Raw genomic sequence first — 21,573 nt, 5'->3', positions numbered from 1 at the left:
ATACAGCTCAAGAACCACCTTCTACATGAAGCTTTTCCTGGTCCCCCAAGTGAGAATGTCCTCCCTCGCAAACAATCTTGTATTTAACTATTTTGAATGTTTTTGTGTATATTCTCTTCATATTTATTCTGTACACACTTATACACATATTCTCACCCATTAGAATGTAAGCTCCTTAGGAGAAGGGATTACTTTATTCTTCACATTTTTAATCCCCTGGCACATAGTAGGTCCTTAATAGATGTTTGTTGATTGACTAAAATCTAAGTATACTTAAAACTCAACAGATTTAAGAAAATTTAAGGCATGTGTCACGTCCTGTGTAGCTGGGTGTGACCAGAATACTTTTCCTTCCTCTTTGTGGAGCAGTTACAAACACAGAACCTGAAATGTTCATGCCAAGCAGGTTGCTGATATGTCTAAACACATCTGCTATGGCCTTTTTTGCCACTGTCTGGATCTTAGAGACAGAGCTTACCACCAAAATCGAGTCCAAATCCAGCAGTCTTTCCTCTGTACCATGATACAGAAAAGGAGGCTGTGGCTGTCTCCTCCGTATGCCCAGGTTCTCCACAATGAGGAGTGCCTGGCACATGGTAAGTATTTAATAAGTGCCTGCTGATTGGTTAGGAAGAAGGCAGAAGCTAAAGGCAGAGCCTTGAGTCAAAGCTGTTCCAACAGCAATGGGTAAAGTGTAAAGTTTATACTTTACAAATACTATGCAGAACATATTCCTGCTTAAGAAGTAAATGTAAATCTGGGTGAATTCACACATGTATATGTTAGAAGAAAACAACATATAACATAGAGAATCACCAAGTGACATCAAAAATGACTAAACAGGCTATTTGGACAGTTGAAATTAGCTGTGTTAGGAAAAACAAAAGCAAGCAGTGAGAGAAGTCCAAAGTCAAGAATGAACAAATTAATGAACATGGAGCCGGAAGAACTAAGGTTCAAATCCCGGTTCTGTGACACACTAATCAAATAACCTTGTGCAAGTCACTTAATGTCCCTGGGCCTCAGTTTCTGTATCTGTAAAATGAAAGGGTTGATGTAGCTGATCTAGGTCCCTTCTATTTCTAAATAGATGACCTTAGGTAGAAATCATGATGCAGAAGACCACCTTCTTATCTCTTACACTAAGAATATAGTATCTCATGCATATAGAAATAAGAAATGCTGATGGGAATATGCCACAAATATATATCACTATTAATCAATATATAAAGCACTTAAATGTTTCAACAATGTTGCCTTCTTATATTAACTGACAATTTAAGAGAACACATAAACTGATTTACTGTATGTTTTAAATAACTCTGTTCTCTTAAAGGTATGAATATAAAACAATTGTCTATCTTGGTTTCTACCCCTATCATATAACTTAAAAAACTATACTGCATACCCCAAAATCTACAAGAAGATCATGGTGCAAATGACAACAAATTGTAGTGTAATGGAAATAGTAATGGATTTGGAGTTAGACAACCTGGGCTCCATTGATTGGGGCTAAACAAATTATGGTACACGAATGTAAGGGAATATTACTGTGTTGTGAGAAGTGATGAATGTGATGATTACAGAGAAGTATGGAAAGATCCACGTGATTTGGTGCAGACTGAAGTAAGCAAAGCCAAGAAAACAATTTACACAATGACTGTCAATGTAAATGAAAGAATCACACAAAAAAGTGAATGTTGCAGAGCTATAAACAAGTATGGTTCAAAAAAAGAGACATGAGAAGATACCCCCACCCCAACCCTCTGCAGAGGTGGGAGGTCAACAAGTGTTATTCATTGCACATATTTTCAAACTTTTTCAATGTACTTATCAATTATGCTTATTTTTTTCCTCTTTTCATTTCTTTTTTTTTTAATTGTCTTCATTTGTTATATTGGATGGCCCTCTAGGAGAGAAGGGCAGGGAAACATACCAAGGGAAATTATGATAATGTTAAAAAAGAAAGAAAGAAATATCAATATAAATTTTTTTAAAGAGAACTTAGGCTCAAATCCCATCTATTTCTTACCACTTGTGTAATCTTGAGGAAGTTACTACCTCTCTAAATCTGTTTCCTCTTCCATAAAATGAGACAAGTTAACTACATAATCTCTAAGGTCCCTTCCACGAGTTTCGGGCACATGTCTTACAGCATCGAGACGCTCATAGGCTACAAGGAACATCTTTATGGCCACAAAATCACTTTGGCTTCCTCATATTAAGTCAAGCCACATTCATCCATTCGGGTTCCGATTGCTATTCATCTACTAACATGGCTTAGCTTTGGAACAGCCGTCTTGAATTTGTTTTCTTTGAACTCCAATAACCCCCAGTTCAAATCAACATAATTTCATTGGGGGATATCATAGAAAATCTGGTTAAGGAAGGGTTCCTAAGGAACTTTGAAAATGATGGCAAAGGCTGCTACCACTGCCACCTCTGGGAACAACTTCTCCCCCTCTCTCTCCAGCCCGAGCTCACTGATGTATCATGCATCTCATGGCTCTGTGGTACTCACAGCAATGAATTCTGAATTCTTCTGTGTGGTGGATGAAGACTATATCCAGAACAAGTTCGATCTCACTACAAGCAGCCACTAGACATGATCCTTGATTTGGAACCTGTTGAGGGGTTGAAGGACAACTCCAACCAGAGTGACCTAACTGAACAGACAGGCAAGATCCTGTATGGACTGATCCATGCCCGCTACATGCTCATAAAGCATGGCATTGCTCAGATGTTAGAAAAGTACCAGTAGGGAGACTGTCCCCCTGTATACTGTGAAAATCATCCCATGCTCCCCACTGGACTATCAGAAATACTGCTGAGGTGATGGCAAAGCTTTACTGTCCCAAGTGCATGGATGTTTACACATCCAAATTGTCCAGGTACTGCCACACAGATGATGCTTACTTTGGCACTGACTTTTTCCACATGCTCTTCATGGTGCAGCCTGAATGCAAGTGGCCTGCCAAACAATGTGTGCCCAGGCTGTAAGCCTTCAAGATCTAGCCCAGGGCCTATCAACTATAGCTTCAAGCAGTCAGCAACTTCAAGACTCCTATCAAGACTATCCACTGACATGTCTCCTTTTCATCCCTTCAACATCTTAAGATGGATGACACCATTTTCCCTCCTTCCTCCGCCATCCCCAAAGACACATACCTTTCCAGACCCCCAATAGTTTTCAGTTTAAATTAAGAAGTCATCATTGTGGTGATGTGGTGGGAGTGTAAAATAAAGTAGATAAAAAGGAAAGAAAGAAAGATAAAGAGAAAAAAAAAGAAAGGAGGGAAGGAGAAGGAAAATTAAGGAAAACAAGAACATTTACTATTATAGTTTCAATATTAAGTGTTCACAAAAAAATCCCTGATTGTAAGCTATATGTGAACTTATTATTGTCATTGAGCATTACATTGAAGCACTACATGATAACTGAAGACCACTGGACTTGGGAAGATGAGATCTCAGTCAGAATAGCAGCTATGACACTTAGAGCTTGCAAGACTCCAGGCAAGTAACTTATCCTCTTCAAGCCTAATCTTTCCTCATGTAAAATGGAGATTAAAAAATTATTTTAGTTATATTATTGGGGGGGGGAATGACACTAAAGACTTTGTAACTATTAAGCCAACATATAAATGTGAACTACGATGATCATTGGAAGAACAGTCAAACTTTTAACTTACAGAAAGTGAATGACAGAGATAAATGAGATTGATCCTCTCTCCTGAAGATTATTATCCTGAATCAACTGAAATGGAGTTGTGTTCATAGTTATTACATGAAAACTATAAAGTGGGTTAGCATAGCTGATCATTTTCTAGTTTGTCAAGTCCAGTTATTTTTAATGATACTGGCACTGACACAAAACCTTTTTTAAAAGTCAGGAAAATGATTGTCTAATATAGTAGGCACATTTAGAAGAATCTTAAAAGAATCACATCAAATCCATACAGGTTTAAGTTTGCCCAGTTGGAAATCTGAATTGTGAATAAAAACATTCTGGATATATAATTATCTGGAAAGTCGTTTCAGTACCGTTTCCTTGTATAGGATATGGGATACATTCCAATGTGTGAGGGGAACCTTATAAAAATTGCACTGCTATTCAACCTTGGAGTGGAAGAGAGAGCCCTCTTGCACAACTGAGTCTATATACAGTGAACAGATCTAAGTAAATCAGGGCTGGGAAAATTAGGCTATGCTTTCCCTCTAAATTATAAGGTCATCTCTCCTAAGAATCATGGATGTTCAGCCTCCCACCTATACTTATCTAATTCACAACCAATGATTCAATCTAGATCCAATTTCAGATGACTCCTGATTATGATATACATAAATTCTATCCATACAGACAATTAACTTAGAGTACCTAGAATTTCACTCTTTAATTGGGCCACAAGAAACAGAAAGCATGGATAGTAGAGACATACCAGAATCTTTTCAGCATTAAGGGAAAGCAAGGAGTCACAGGGTGGTGATCCTTTTGGCTCACAATCCGAAGAATCATGGAAGTTCAAAAAAGATGCCTCTGCAAAAGAGAAATTTTTCTGATTATTTTCCTCCCAATGAATTCATGGCATTTAATCAAGTATTTAAACCTGACTTAGAGTTGTAAAAAATTCAGAACTGTTTCACATTTAACTCACTTAGCATAATCAGCAATCTTGTTGGTGAGAATTATATAAGTACAGATGCTATGGTAACATCTTTTATCTCATTATCAAGAGGGCATATTCCACCTGCATTGATAAGTACATTTAAGAGGTAAAAATGACAGAACAACAGAAAAACAAGTCACAGGAGGGAAATTCAAGATCATGAGAAAAAATTCTCTGAGGGACTAATGAAAAATTCCACATTACCCAATCACCAAATATTTGTCAAGCAACTCCTGTGTACCAGGCACTGTGTTAGGTAGGTATTGTTAGGGATACAAAGCAGTGTAAACTTGGCCTGTGCTGTCAAAGACCTGACATTTGTCAAGGAAAGATAACTTTCAGTCACGTATATCTTATTGAACATCTTAAGAGTTCAGAGAAGTGAGAGATTCTTGTGGGCTAGAGGTCAGGAAAGGCTTCATAAAGGAGGGAGGATATGATCTACATATTGAAGGATGGGTAGGACTCAGATCAGCAGAAAGGAAGGAAAAGCTCATTTTTGGAGGCATGGAGGAAAGAAAGTACAAGGCTTGTATAGACACTGGAGGGAAAGCCTCCTGTCAGAGAGATAAGGAGGGCTCAAAATATACAGCATCTGGAACCAGACTATGGGAAGTCCGCAATGTCAAGAGTTAGGATTTTTATCTTTTCTCAAATAAAGAGACATTTAAGGTTTTTAAGCAGGGAAGTGGCAGAATCAAAGTAATGTTATAGGGAGGCTAATTGGGGAGCAGTGTGTGTGATGGGCTGGAATATGAAAAGACCAATTAGGGAGGAAGACTAATTAAGAGGCTATGGTAGCAAAAAAGCAAAAGACTAATAGGGGCTTGAACCAGAGTGATTACAGCAAGAATGAAAAAGGATATTTACTTCAATGGATCTGGGATTAAACAATAGAGAAACATTTACTAAGCACCTATTATGTGCCAGCCACTGTTTGTTAAGATCTCCCTTACATGTGAGGACTCATTTAAAAAATGCAAATCACTACTTACACATTTTCTTTTTTCTCATGGGTTGCAATGGCCAAATAATTTATCACCAAGTAGCTAGCCTACTGACAAAGAGCTTTTCTGAGGCTGATGAGCTTTTCCTATTAGCTAGGCTGGTCCTCAAAATGTATCTTCAGTCTCTTTTGGGAACCATACTTGAATCCTTTTCAAGATGACAAAACCCACCAAAGCTTGTACCCTGCTGGCACATCCTTTGAGCAGTTAAGGTCCCCTGTGGACTACAATGAAGCATCCATAATAGGGTTTAGTAGAATGGGAAAAATGAGAAAATACTAAATGAAAAATTGATAGGATTTTACTCCTGACCAGAAAAGGGGGTAAAGGGATAGGGAGAGAAGGTAGAGAACTGAGAATGAAAAGCCAAGGATAAAAAGGTCATTTTTGTGTGTATGTCTGAGTGAGTAGGACTACTATATCATTGGGAGAAAACAGGAATTCAGAAGAAAGATACCTTTCCTCAAAAAAATTTAGTTTGATCTTAACTATATGAGTTTGAAGTAATGGTATAACAGCTAAGTGTAGATCAAGGACTCAGAGCTATCAGGGACCTTAGGAGACCATTTACTTCAACCTCCCCTTATATGCTGGGATCTCCTCTAAACAGTGTTATCAAACTCAAATAGAAACACAAGGCAGTGGGGGACTATACATAAAGATCCCCATGGGCCGTATGCTGACTTAGTTTTAAGATTTAATGTTATCTATATTTTGGTATAATTTTATTTATTTTGTTAAATATTTCCCAATTACATTTTAATCTGGTTCTGGCAACACTGGCTACCAGTTTGACAACTCTACTTTAAACCATTCAAAACAGATTTTAAACCTCTGGCTTGAAAACTTACAATGATAAGGAATTTGTTACCATAAGCTATTAGAAAGCCCTTCCTTATTCCATCAAGATTTGTGTCCTTGGAACTTTCACCCATTGATCTTTGAAGAAAAAAAAAAAGTTTACTTTCTGTGGCTTATGACAGCTCTTTCAATGTCTAAAGACAGCCATCATGTTGCACTTAATATTTTCATTTCCTTAAACCATTTCAAATACAACATGGATTCCAGCTAGCTATCTCTAGATGAAGAGATGCTCCTAGAGTGTTGAAAGTCAACTTTTCTCACTCTACCTATTAACAGCTGCTGCTTTAATTTTTAGATTTCAAATGCTGTTCCTTGAGCTGCACAAGATCATAGATATAGGGCTGAAAGGGGGTTTACAGGTCACAAATACGGCCCCCTCATATTACAGATGAGATAACAAGGGCCCAAAGAGGTTAAGTGACTTGCTTATAAGGTCACACAGCCAGTAAGTAGCAGAATCTATCAATGCCCCTCAAAGCACAGTACCAAAAATGGGCACACTACTTCAGATGTGAGATAACCACTACTTCATATACAATCTGACTACTATAGAGGACAAACGGAATATTAGCTCCTTGGATCTAGACACCGTAAACATATTAACTTAGACTAACAATACATTAACTTATCTCACAGTGAACTAAAAATCCCAGGGCTTTTGTTCATTAAACTGTCAAAACAAGTTCCCAATCTTATGATTATGTAAATGTCATCTTCTGGGTTTTGGCTTACTATTCTAGCATTGAGGATAATTTGGAATCCTGATTCTGTCATGCAAAGTATTAGCTTTTGATAAGCAGATACTTGTCCAAGGTATGCTCATATAGTGCTTTAAGGTTCATAAGACTTTAAAGTTTAAAGACATTATCTCATTTGATCCTCACAACTCTGTAAGGGAGCTGCTAATTATCCCCATTTTCCAGATGAATTAACTGAGGCTCCATGAGATTACCTGACTTGCCCAAGCTCACAGTTTAGGGGTTGAATAGATAGTTGTTAAACTTGCTTCCAAGTCTCAAATTCTGTGATTTATGTGACATACTCATATTGGTAACTACACAGCATCAGGTTACTGTATGTTATTTATTTTTGAACCTATCTTCTCTTCCTTTTTTCAGTGCTTTTTCCCCCCCATCAAGCATCAAAGAGAAAAAGGACCTTGATAAGGGACCATCTTCTTTGCTTAACAAGCTCAATTAACAGCTATTCCAATCCCCAGGCATTATCTACGAGTTATTTTATCACCAATAGTCTTGAATGAAGGAAAAGATTTAATAATTCCACTTTACCTACCTGCGTGGGAGATATATGGTATGAAGGTTGATACACTTTAGGCAATTTAGGATTTGTAAAACACCTTGGATTACCTGGAGGAAAAAGAGTTCTGTTCTACATTCCAAATCATAACAATAAAAATCTGAAAAGGCCTTGAAATTCTCCTTATCAGTTTTCATACTTTGCTCTCCTGTGAGAGATCAGATGTTTTTGACTTCTAGCCAACTCTAAACAGTTTCTTTTTCTGGGTCTTTTGCAATCTGGGATCAAAATAGGAAACAGTATGACTCAGTGGATCTAGCAACAAGGGAAACACTCAAGACATTTGAGTTCTGATCCCAGATCTGCCACCATCACCCTGAATAAGTTGCTCCCTGGCAAAGGCACTAATGCCCTTTGTACTTCATAGGGCTGGACTTACCTCACAGGGGCAACGTAGGAAATAGCAAAAAATTATAATAAACCAGCCCCCCAGAATGAATATCAAACACATCAATAACAAGATGTGCAAAGTACACAAAGGTAAAAAGACCCCGCTTCCTTGCAAATTGCATTTACTATTCCAAAATATTTTATGAGTTTGCAAGATTATCTGGAATACGAGTTCTTAACCTGGGAGTCCACGGATAGATTTTAAGGGGTCCATGAATTTGGATGGGAAAAAATTACATCTTTATTTTCATTAACCTCTAACTAAAATGTAGCATTGCCTTCAGTAATTTAAAAACATTATTCTGAGAAGGGGTCCACAGGTTTCAACAGTTTGCTAACGGGGCCTATGACACTAAAAAGGTTAAGAACTGAACATCTATACTAATCCACAAAGAAACAGATCTATTGAAAGTTGTGTGTCATGAAACAGAAAGCTTTTAAGTAAGCCAATCTATTTTTGTGCTTAGCTGGATATATTTATTTTTAAAAACAAACTTTAAAATTTTTTTCAATAATTGTTTTTTGCTGAATTTGTAAGAATATAAGGCATTCTCCAATTGATCAGTGATCAAAGGATATGAACAGGCAGTTTTCAGAAGAAAAAATCAAATCTATAGTCATATGAAAAAATGCTCTACATTTCTCTTGATTAGAGAAATGCAAATTAAAACAATGCTGAGGTACCACCTCACAACTGTCATATTGCCTAATTGACAGAAAAGGGATATGACAACTGTTGATGGGGATGGGGAAAAATAGGGACACTAATGCATTGTTGGTGCTCTCCATTCTGGAGAGCAATTTGGAACTATGCCCAAAGGGTTATAAAACTGTGCATACCCTCTGACCCAGCAACACCAGTACTAGGTCCATACCCCAAAGAGATTTAAAAAAAAAAAAAAAAGGAAAAGGATCTACATGTACAAAAATATTTATAGAAGCTCTTTTTGTGGTGGCAAAAAATTGGAAATTGAGGGGATGTCCATCACATGGGGAATGGCTAAATAAATAAATGGTATATGATTGTGACAGAATCCTACTTTGCTATAAGGTGAGGAGGATAGTTTTAGAAAAATCTGAGGAGACTTCTTTGAACTAATGCAAAGCGAAGTGAGCAGAACCAGAAGAACATTGTACACAGCCGTAGCAAGATGATTAGCTGTGAATGATTTAGCTATTCCAATCAATATAATCACCAAGACAATTCCAAAGGACTTGTGATGAAAAATGCTGTCTACTTCCAGAGAAAGAACTGATGGCCTATGAATGCAGACTGAAGCAGTTTTTTAAACTTCCTTTATTGTTCTTGGGTTTTTTTTGGTCTGCATTTTCTTTTGCAAAATGGCTAATATGGAAATGTTTTGCACGATTGCACACACATCATTTGTATCAAACTGTTTGCCTTCTCAAGGAGGGGGAAGATGAGGGAGGGAGAGAGGGAGAGAGTATGGAACTAAAATTTTTTAAAAAGCAAATGTTAAAAATCTTGTTTACATGTAATTGAGGAAAAAATAAAAATTAAATGTAAAACAATAATAATAATTGTTTAGCCGGTATATCATTCTTACTCTTCACAATAGCCATGCCTGTTTTTCTTTTCTTCTCTTTTTAAATGATGTCTTATAACTATAGCATAATAGGAAAATTAGAAAGTTAGGCCTGGGGTGTTAATCCTGGCTTGCTTCTTAAAAAAATAACTCTCTAAATGAATAAAGGCAAATTAACCTCTCTGGTGCTCAGCTTCCTCATCTGTAAAATTGAACTAGGTCAGGGCTGGGGAACCTGCAGCCTTGAGGCCACATGTGGCCCTCTAGGTCCTCAAGTTTGGCCCTTTGACTGAATTGGAATTTGTTCTGTGAAGTCTGGATTCAGTCAAAGAGCTGCACTTGAGGACCTTGAGGGCCACATGTGGCCCTGCCCTGAACTAGGTGATTTCCAGCTAACATATCTGCCATCCTAATGGTTTCAAAGTTCAAAAACTTGACTCATAAGTCTAAAGAAAAAGTGAATGTTTAACAGAAGATACAAAAACAACAGTTTTGCTTTAAAAGACAAAGATAGCACTCTGAAGACCAGGAATTTGTGAAGGGTACAGGAGAGTTAATCAGAATGCAAACACCATAGGCCATAGGATCCATCATCTTCATACTAATCATGTTACAGAATTATCTTTCTAAAACCACCTGGAGAGCTGACAAGTTTTTCTTTCACAAGTGTACTCTATATGGCATACCTCCAATAGAAGGGCAAAGTCAAAGTACATAGAAGCTGTGCTTCTAACTATTCAACACCATTACCACTCTTACCGCCCCCTTTTCCAGCTCTCTTTTGTGTTCTGTCTTCCCTGATTAGAATATAAGCTCACTGAGGGCAGGGACTGTCTTTCTTTTTTATTATATTATTTATTATTTTTATTATATTTGTATCCCTAGAGCTTAGCACAAATCCTGGTATACTTTGTTGTTGCTCAGTCATATCTGACTCTTCGTGACCCCATTTGGGGTTTTCTTGGCAAAGATAGTAGAGCGGTTTACCATTCCTCCTCCTACTCATTTTACAGATGAGGAAACTGAGGCGAACAGGGTTAAGTAACTTGCCAGGGGTCACACAGTCAGTAAGAGTCTGAGGCCTGATTTGAACTCAGGTCTTTCTGACTCCAGACCCAGTGCTCTATGCAATGCACCACCTACCTGCCCCATCTTGGTACACTTACTAAATGCTTGTTACCTTGTTGTCTTGCCTACAAAGAGTACCTGATTAATTTTATTTAAGCATTATGAAGGTCTGATATTTAGTTACTCTGAACAGTGTGAAAAAAAAAACATTTAGAACTATAAATCTATTAAAACTGTGTAATCTTTTCCAAAAGCATTCTACTGATGCTCCATCAATTTAGATGACTGGTTTCTGGATGTATTATGCATGAGGACGGCCATCAAGACATAGGTTAAAAGACACAGAGCTGAAATCAAACTGTTACCTATCATATCAGGAAAAAAAAAATTAACTACTTAATAAGAAAGGCAGCGGCTTTTGCATATTGAGAAAAATAAGAGGGGGAAATAAGTTCCTAAGTCATTCATTTCAATGATTATTAATACTGTACTTTAAATAGTAAATTAGTCAGTGTACATAATTAAGAAGTTAAACAAGGTGTGATTAAAAATAATACAACTGGGATGGAGGCTGATGTTAGCAATCAGATAAGAAAAAAGCCCAGGATGCATTAAGAAGCAGGAATTTCACTGTTCAGAACCAGGAAAAAAAAGTGTCTAAGGTGATAGAAAGATATAAAATTCACTTAACTTTATGTAAAAGTCACACTAAATATCAAGACAAGAAGGAAAAGACTTACCTGAAGCAGTAAACAAAAATACAGAGATAGAAAATATTTTAAAAAATTGTTTTGTTCAGATAAATGGTCAAAATATATGAACAGGTAGTTCTCAATGGGAGAAATCCAAGTTTTCAACAATCACATGAAAAAATCATCCAAAACACTAATAAGAGAAATGCAAGTTAAAATAACTCAGAGGCTCCACCTGACACTCATAAGATTGACAAATATGACTATTGTTGGAGGGGATGTGGAAAAATGTACATTAATACATTACTGATGGAGATGTGAATTAGTCTAGCCATTTTAGAAAGCAAGTAGGAGCTATACTCAAAAAGTCATTAAACTGTGTATAACCTTTGACACAACCATACTACTACTGGGTCCATATCCTAAAGATTTCCAAAAAAAGAGAGGGACACATATAAATAAAAATACCAATACCAGTTCTTTCTATAATGTCAAGATGGGGGAAATGGGAAGAATTAGGGAATGGCTGAACAAACTATGGTACATGAATGTAATGTATGACATAAAAAATGAAGAAATGGATGGTTTCAGAGAAACCTGGAAAATCTTATATGAACTGACACAGAGCGAAATGAGAAGATTTTATAATAATAACAACAATACCGTAAAGAAAAACAACTTTGAAAGACTTCAGAACTCTCATCCACCAAACAACCACCCTGACTCCAGAGGACCGGCACTGAAATACTTTACCAACCTCCTGACAGAGAGGTGAGGACCTAAAGGTTTAGAATGAGACATGCATTTGTGGACACGGCCAACATGGGGAATTGTTTAGCTTGATTATGCACAGCTGATACAAGGGTTCTATTTGTCTTTCTTTCATAGGGGTGGGGAGTTCATTGAGGAGAAAGGAGGCTAGCAATGGGTTTACCAATTTTTTTTTAAGTTTGAAAAAGTTCACTGAAGCGCTTTTTAAAATGCATAGAAGACAACAGAATGAAGGTCAGTGGAAAACAAAGAAAAGCAGGGCAACTTTGGAGAATCTGTTATGTGCTTAAAGTGAATAGCAAGCTGTTCATAACACAGATTCACTGCTGCATATACAGCCCTCTTTTTTGGATTTATATATGAAATGCTCATCTTGCTTAGTGTTCATTAAGTTCAAAATACAAATAAAATAAAGTGGTTTCATCCTATGAGTTTTCTTCCAAAAAAACATGCAAAATGTATTAAGTGGTTTGTAGCAAACAGAACGGAAGTCACTGATCCAAATGAGCCCCAGTGTGCAGTGAAGCAGAGTAGATATAGCAGATCTGGGTTCCAATTCTGGCTTTGCCACTGTTAAACACTGGACAAATTGCCTGGCCCGTGTACAGTTCAGGAGCCTCGTCTATTAAAAGAGGACTAGATCATCTCACTTCCAGATCAAAATTCTATGATTTAAAGGAATACTTTTGATATTTGATATTTCTGACTACAAAAAGTATGGTCAGGAATAGGATTCCAGCTGAATTTATTTGAGATTTAAAATTTTTTCATCAATATAAATAGGGACCTTAAAGACCATCTAGTTCTAAACCTAAGGTCCAAGAACCTTTATTTTTTAAAAATATTTTGAAAACTATATTTTAATAGAATTGATATCCTCTGTAATCCTATGTGTTTCCTTTTAAACATTCAAAAATATTTTCCTGAGATTCCATAGTCTTCAGACAACCAAAGAAATCCATAACACAAGAAAAGATTAAGCCCACATGACCAACAGAAGTAGCTAGGTGGCTCAAGTACTTGACGCAGAGTCAGGAAGACTGTTCAAATCTGGCCTCTGACACTTACTGGCTGCGTGACCCTGGGCAAGTCACTTCACTTCTGTCTGCTCGTTTCCCCAACAGTAAAATGGGGATAATAATAGCACTTATGTCCCAGTGTGGTTGTGAAGATTAAATGTAGGTAGAGCCAAGATGGTGGAGGACAAGCAGCAACCCAACTGAACTCTCCTAACATTCCCCTCCAAACAACTTTAAAATAATGCCTCAAATACAATTTTGGAGCAGCAAAGCCAACAAAAGGTCAGGATGAGAACTTAGGAAGTTGGCAGAAGAGGTCTATGACACCACAGTGGAGGCCTGTCCAAAGTGCAACAGCACCAGCAGCAGGCCTTCAAGATGGCAGCAACAGCAGCTTCCAGAGCTCTCAGCCCAGACAGTAAGAGTGGCAGACAAATGGTCAGAAAGAGATTACAGGGAACCCTTTGCTGGCACTGGGTGCAACTGGAGCTGACTGGCAGCTCTACTGCTCATATACAGTTCTGGGTTGCGGTTCTAGAGTGGAGAGGAGAGCTTGTGGTTGTCCCAGTCCACCACCATACCAATAGTGTATTAGTGTACCTATTTTTCTCCAGCCCCTCCAGTATTTATCATTACGGATACATATAAGCTGGGAGCTCAGAGTTGTTTTAATTTGCATTTCTCCAATCAATAGTGATTTAGTGCATTCTTTCATACAACTATAGATAGCTTTGATTTCTTCTTCTGAAAACTGCCTATTTATATCCTTGACCACTTATCAGTTAGGAATCAGGTCCTATTTTTATAAATTTGCCTTAGTTTCCTACATATTTGAGAAATGAGGCCTTCATCTGAGAAGGGAGCAGGGGCCCTGGCTGCAGTTCCAAGGCAGAGAGGAGCACCGATACTTTTGGCTGCAGGGGAGGAGGTGCCCTTCCAGGGTAAAGACTAGAGCAAGAACAGGAGAGCAGTAACCACACCTCTCCCCACATCATACTGCCTCAGACGTGCCAAAAACTTGCAGACCCCCGGAACCAGCTCTGAAAACTGCAGCCCAAAAAACCTGAAGCTTCCAACAGTGCCTCCCCACCCAAGATGAGCAGAGACCAACTTTAACATAAAGTTCAAAGTCAAGAAATAGACTGGAAAATTTTTAAAAAAGAAAGAAAAGAAAAGAAAAAAGAACTTGAGCATAAAAATTTACTACAGTGGTGGGGAAGACCAAGACACAAACTCAGAAAACACCATGAAAACAGCTACAACCTACGGATCAAAGAAAAATACTAACTGAACAAAATAGACCTAATTAAAATAGATAATTAAGGAAACTATATTTGCAAAAACTATATTATATATATAATATATAACTATATTATATAATATAAATATAATGTTTATATTATATATAAAAATATAAAAAAGGTACCACAGACAATGAAGTAATATCAAAATGTTTTACAGTAAGTTTCCCTAAAAAAAGGCCTCATTTCTCAAATGTACACTGAGTATAGAACTGAGTCAAATTTATAAAAATAAGAGCCATTTCCCAATTGATAAATGGTCAACAAATATGAACAGGAGGTATTCGGAAGGAATAAAAACTACAGACATGAAAAAATGTTCTAAATCACTACTGATTAGAGAAATGCAAATTAAAACAACTCTGGGATACTATCTCACACCTACCAGAAATGACAAATTCTGGAAGGGTTGAGGGCAAATAGATACACTAATAAACTGTTGGTGAAGTTAGGAACTACTCCAATCATTCAGGAGAACAATTTGGAACTACGTCCAAAGGTCTATAAAACTGTGTGTATCCTTTAACCCATCAATACAACTACTATGTCTGTATCCCAAAGAGATCAAAGAAAAAGGAAAAGTACCCACATGTACAAAAATATTTATAGCAGCTCTTTTTGTGGTGGCAAAGAATTGGAAATTGAGGGGGTGATCATCACTTGGGGAATGGCTGAACAAGATGTGGCATATGATTATGATGAAATGGGGGGGGGGGGGGGTTTCAGAAGAAAAAAACAACACGGGAAGATCTATATGAACTGATGCAAAGTGAAGTGAGAAGAACCTGTCGATCATTGTGCCCAGTAAGAGCAATGTTGTAATGATGATCAACTGTGAAACACTTGACTACTCTGATTAATACAATGACCCAAGACAATTCCTAAGGACTCATGATGAAAAAAATGCTATCTACATCTAGAGACAGAACTGATGAACTTTGACTGCAAATTGAAGTTTAACTTTCTCATTTTCTTTTTCTCTGCAATGGCTAATATGGAAATGTTTTGCATGGTTTCACATGCATAATTGATATAATTTTGCTTGCCCTCTCAGCGGGTAGAGAAAAGGTGGGAGAGAGGAAGAGAATATGGAACTCAAAATTTAAAAAGAAAAGAGTGTTTAAAATAATTTTTTAAAAAGAAACAAAATGAAAGAACAAATATGAAGATCTTTGCAAACCAATGTGCTAGCTGTTATTATTATTCCTTCCTTTTACAAAAAAGAAACTAAGAGAGATTAAATAACTTGCCCCGCATCATACATAGATTACGAGTACAGCAGAAACTAGAATCTAGGCTTCCTAACTTCAACTCAATGTTTTTTCATTTTTTTATTTGGTGATCTCAAAATATGTCACAAAAATTATCTGCCAGGGCTTATAACTTCAGTATACCTAAGCATTTAATATAACCGATTCCACCAGGCAACACAGAGACGCAGAAGGAGAGTTAAAAAGAAAGTTTACCTCCCAACTTCCAGGCAATCACATTATTTCCTTGAGACACTATCGCATTTTTCATATTTTTTTTGAACACTGTATAATAGTCAAAATAACTAAGTGTCCAGGAGAAGATGCATGGCCTGGAGGATAGGTCACTGGACTGAAAGTAAAACCTGGTTCAAATCTTCCCAGGGACACTCCATAACTGCAACCCTGGGTACTTCTGTCACTTTATATCTCTGATTCAGATAACTCATCTGAAGAATGAGAATGTTGAACTCGGGGTTTCTGAAGTTTCTTCCAGCTCTAAAATTTTGATTCTAAGATCCTAAAAATTCAAAGAAATTAGGGGAAGACTAAAATCAGGAGATTAACCTAATAAAAAATAAGTTATCAGCCATAAAAGTATTTTAGATTGCCTCTTTCTAATTTCCTCTTTCTTTGATCTCCCTGAAAAAGTTTGAAGGTCAATCTGAATGAATTTGATTCAATTCAATAAGCATTCAAAGGCACTGTGGTAAGCACTGGGAAAGATAAAAGCAAAGCTTCTTGCCTACAAGGGGTTTACATCCCATTGGGAAACACACATTACACAGATAAGTAAATACAGAATTTATACAAAGTAATTTTAAAGAGAGGATAAGGAAATGTCTTATGTAAGCAGTGGCAAGTGGGTTGGGCTTAAAAGGAACTAGGGATTCTAGGGAGCTAGAGGTATTGGTAAGGATGGAGAGCACACACGGAGAGCACAAGAGAGTGCAATAGGTATTGGAGAAGCTTGAATAAAAGCTGTGAGTTGCCAGACGCCTTGTCACATATAAAGAACAGCAAACAGACAAGTTAGGCAGTATATGTGAGGTTTAGAAATGTGAAAATCTGGAAAGATAGGCCCTAGCTACATTGTGAATAACTTTAAATTATGATGTGTTTCTATTTTTATCCTAGAAGCCAACTGGGAGCCGATTAACCTCCTTGAGCAGGGGAGTGACATGATCAGACCTATGTTTTAGAAATATCAATTTAGCAGCTATGTAGAAGATAGACTGGAAGGAAGAGAAGCAGGGATGATATTTAGGAGATTACTGCAACAGGCTAGATGAAAGGTGATGAGGGCCTGAATTAGGGTGATGGCTTCCTGAGTAGAAAAAACCAATGTGAGCGATACGGTGAATTTATGAATGAAAAAAATCCTTTATTAACAGCTTACTCTATGCCAGACACTGAACTAAGTGCTATGGAGGAAGAATCAAGATTTGTCCACTTGACTCTACTATCTCCTCAAGGGCTGGGAAAGGAAGGGAGGGGGAAAGAAAAAGTTAAGAGTTAAGTAGACTCTGAGGTTGTGAAATTGCAAAATTGGAAGAATGGTAATGCTTTTGATAGAAAAAGGGAAGTAAGGAGTAAGGGTATGGTAATGGGAAAATACAGCAAGCTTTCTTTTGAATATGTTGTATTTAAGGTACCTACGGAACATCTACCGCGGTGGGAAACCTGGGGCCTCGGGGTCACATGTGGTCCTCTAGGTCCTCAAGTGTGGCCCTTCACAAAGTTTGGATTCAATCAAAGGGCCACACTTGAGGACTTAGGTTCCCCACCCCTGAATTCTAGACAGATGCCTAGCACAAAGTTCAAAGGATCATCCAGTCAGAACTAGAAGGAACCTTAGAGGGCCCAACCCTCTCAATCTCGTGGATAAAGAAACCGAGACCCAGACAGGTTTAGGTGACTTACCTAGGGACACACAGCTATTAAAAGTCTGAGAAAACAGGACAAGGGGACTAGGGGTTTAAGAGGTAAGGGTAGTGAAAATTTGACCAGGCTCACTTATAGTGTCAAGATTGTGAAGGGAAAAAAGGTCAGAGCAGAGGATGATGGAGGGGTAGAGCAAAAAGAGGAAGAATATATTTAGAAGTGAAAAAGGAAGAAAGATGAAAGGCAGGAATTTATGGTCTTCCAAGCAAGACAGTTCTGAAACTAACATGCTGAATAGAATATATACTTAAAAAAAAAAAAGCTGTAGATAATGAGATTCATGACCTTGTAGTATACAATTCTTTTTTTTCTATTCTTATCTTTATAAGGAAATGTTTGTATTTGTTGGTATTTGTCAAGTTTAAAAGAAAACCAAAAAAAATTTTTAAATTGTGGTGAGATAAGAATTTCAGTTTTGAATAAGGGAAGCCAAATCATCATTATAGCTAATAGGAAGATCAAGGATATGATTATTTCTCTGTGTGGCACAGTAAAAGTAGAGATCATAGGATGTGAGGAGATTAATGAACTGGAAGGCCAGGGTGTTTGAGAGGCATAGCAAATAGAGTGCTGGATTCAGTCAGGAAGACCTTAGTCTCAATCTTGTCTCGAAGGCTTATTAGTTTTGTGACCCTGGTCAAGCCACTTAACCTCACTCAGCATCAGTTTCCTCATCTGTAAAATGGGGGCATTACTAACATGAAGTACACAAGGTTCTTGTGAGGATCAAATGAAATAATATGTAAACTGTTTTGCAAACCTTAAAGTACTTCAAAATGTTAGATTTTATTATTATTATTATTCCATCATCATCATTATGTCCCTAAGTATGAAGATAAGGGTTAGAGTTGTAAGCCATATTCTAAAACCCTTTTGAAAGAAGAATGACCTTGAAAATGGCGAATAATAGTAACTAGGATCCGGATAGGATGATATAGATGGAGAGAATGAATTTAAGAGAAAAAGTTACCCATCGATCCAGAGGGAGGATTTAGAAGTGGCAGTGAGGTACAAGGAATATGGTTACTCCTCCTCCTAGCCTAGTGTGTTGGGCAGAATGAGAGAAAATGCAATTGATACTAGAGAAGATAGTTAGGAATTCAGTGTCTTCTAGAGGAGCCAAATTAGTGGAGAGTGCAAGAAGATGAAAAGAAGTTAAAGAGAAGACATACAAAGGGTAGAAGTTTTTTTGTTGTTTGTTTGTTTTGCTTTTAAATAGAAGATGGGATACATGAAGATATTGGTGCTCTCTTAGCCTAAAGTGGAAGTGGGAAGTAGATAAAGATGTATAGGAAGGTGGGAGAACATCAAAGTAAGGACAGAGAGGGTCAAACAATTTCTGAGTTTGAGAATTTTTTGCAAAGAATCTACAAAGTTGAATTTAAGAATGACACCGCAGTAGATTCTCAAAGAATAATCGTATAGAATAAGAAAAATTTTAACTCTGTTTCCTTTCCTTTCTATCATTTAACACACTTGGTCATTTCACCAATTTTAATATTTCAGGGACCCATGATTTAACTAGTGTGGGTATTCCCCTTCTTATACAGATCCCATGAACTGCCAGGGCAAAAAAAAAAAAAAAAAAAGTCACGAGGTGCCCAACCCTCTGGTGATCAGTAAGGATGAATTTAAGTAAAGGAGACCTCAGATAACTGCCTAGGTCTAGCACCTAGGTCCTTCACCCAGAAGGGGCCAGACAGAGATTGAATCCCACTGACAGCCTTCAGGAATCCAGGGTCATCTCCATGCCACCATGAAGCAGCAGAACAGAACTTTAATAGAAGACAATGCATGAAGAGTTGGGGCAAGTGATGTGCAGGTCACCAAGTCAGCTCAAATGAATGTTCAGAGGCCTTGATGTTACAGAATGATGTGGAGTTCCCCAGTGTAATTTCACATTTCCCATTTTTTTACTTCCCCACCACCTACATTCTTCTTAGCCTTAAGTTTCTAGTGTAAGTGGCTCTACTACTTCTGTAGTACGCTCCTTGCACAAGTCGTTCTTCCTCCCAAAAAAGGACTATCAACAGAATAAAGTGACATAACCCCTCAGATTTTGTCTACCTCATGCAAATTAGGCTGTGCTAATCCTAGCCCAATTTCTCCCTTACAAATCTTAATTTTACTCACTGATACAAGCAATGCAAAATAAAACTGCTGGCAGCCACCTAAACCCCAGCTAACTGCAATCCTTGCAAATTCACTTCACTAACTCAGACAAACCTACGAAGGGGAGGGAGGGGGGCAGAGAATCCCTTCACTTTCCTACCCAATAATGCCTTTGAAAAGAAACTTGTAACTAACAACTAAATATCAGAAAGTTTCACACACACACAATTAACACCTGATCTACTGGCAATACTTGCTTTGTCTTTGAAACATTTCCCATTACTTATTAGACTGAGGCCAGTAGTGTTCAGGCTTAATGAATGAGTTGGCTCATCTCCACTATACACACAACTTCTGATACACACAGTCCAAAGCCTGCAGAACTCTTCTACCCTCTCTGAAGCTACAAGAAGATCACAGGTCAGTTTTGATGACTGAAAATAAAGAAGAAGGAAAAAAAAGTTTCTTCCCCTCCTTTTTTTCTTTTCCCCCTCTGAGGATGTGGATTTCTGAGATTGTGTTTAATACAGGGGACGAAGGCAGGGGCTGGGGAAGGGTCCTTTCCATTGCCCTTACAAAGGGTGCTTTCCCCTTCACCGGTTTCTGCGTGGAAAAGGACATAGCTGGCGTCCTTCTCGGAGCACAAAGAAGCAGCGAGGGATGGGTGTCTCGAGGGCTTCGCTCACGGCGCTCCTCAGCCTAGAAGGTGAGCCGGGCAGGTGTCACTCACACCGGCCCCCCGCCGGCCCCAGGACGCCCCGGGCTGCCCTGCGCTCCTCCCCAGGACGCACCCACCCCGACCCGACCCGCCTCGCCGCACCGCACTGCACCCCGGCTGGCCAAGCCCGGGAAAGGTCGAGGAGGGGAGCCTTGAATTTGAGGACGTTTCCCTCGCTTTTCTCGGGTGCCCTCCCTCCCGCCCATGTGAAGGCTCGGGAGCTGCAGCAGAGAAGAGCTAGAGCAAGTCCAGGGAGGGCGGCAGAGGCGGGAAAGCGGCACCGGGCGCGATTCCCCGTGGGGGGCCCGAGGTTATGTTCCCCGGGAAAAGACAGCGGAGGCTCGGGCGCCTCCGGGACCCGCGGCCGCGGTCCTGGGGGCACTGCCCGCGTCATTCCCCAGGGACCCCAGGTCCGACCCTGTCCTCCCCTCTCCACTGCCGACGCTCGGCAGCTCCCCCTGCCCCAGCTCGGGCCGGGCACCGCGCCTCGGACTCGGGCTGGGCCCCCAGCGCCGCTGGCTGCTGCCTACTCACCGCTGCACTCCGATGAAGGCTGGTCCCCCCAGTCCCCAGAATGCGGGTCGCAGCCTCCGCCTCCGCCGGCCCCGGGCGCCGCCTGCTGCCGATGCTGCAGCTCCTGCTTGAGCAGGGACAGCGGCGAGTAGTACTCGGTGCCCAGGGCTCCCGGGTGCAGCTCGGCGGACAGGGACCCCAGGAGCAGCAGCGCCAGGAGGCGCCCGGCAGCGCCGGCTGCGGACACAGCGCCGCCCCAGCCGCAGCAACAGCAGCCGGCAGGTGCCATCTTCCTTCAAGGCGCATGTGCGACCGGCTCCTCTCCTCGCCACTCGAGCTTCCCCGCCTTTAGCCCGCTGCCCGGGCAGGTGGGAGGCGTGGGGAGGCGGAACT

General features: G+C 39.2%; 1 protein-coding gene and 1 pseudogene across 1 annotated transcript in view; one reads left to right on the top strand and one right to left on the bottom strand.

Moving 5' to 3' along the window:
- The window catches only part of TTC13 (tetratricopeptide repeat domain 13), a 41,775-nt gene extending 20,306 nt beyond the window's left edge, over positions 1 to 21,469 (bottom strand). The window contains exons 1-2 of the mRNA XM_027859191.1: positions 21,202 to 21,469; positions 4,440 to 4,537 (exon numbers count right to left, since the gene is read on the bottom strand). Coding sequence (XP_027714992.1) covers positions 4,440 to 4,537; positions 21,202 to 21,469 — 366 coding nt within the window. The remainder of the gene's footprint in view (positions 1 to 4,439; positions 4,538 to 21,201) is intronic.
- Positions 521 to 3,084, top strand: LOC114040954 (annotated as a pseudogene).
- Positions 21,470 to 21,573: the final 104 nt, after the last annotated feature.

Source organism: Vombatus ursinus, unplaced genomic scaffold, assembly GCF_900497805.2.
Source record: "Vombatus ursinus unplaced genomic scaffold, bare-nosed wombat genome assembly UNPS02014160.1, whole genome shotgun sequence".
NCBI lineage: Eukaryota > Metazoa > Chordata > Mammalia > Diprotodontia > Vombatidae > Vombatus > Vombatus ursinus.
This window is presented reverse-complemented; position numbering and strand designations above follow the sequence as displayed.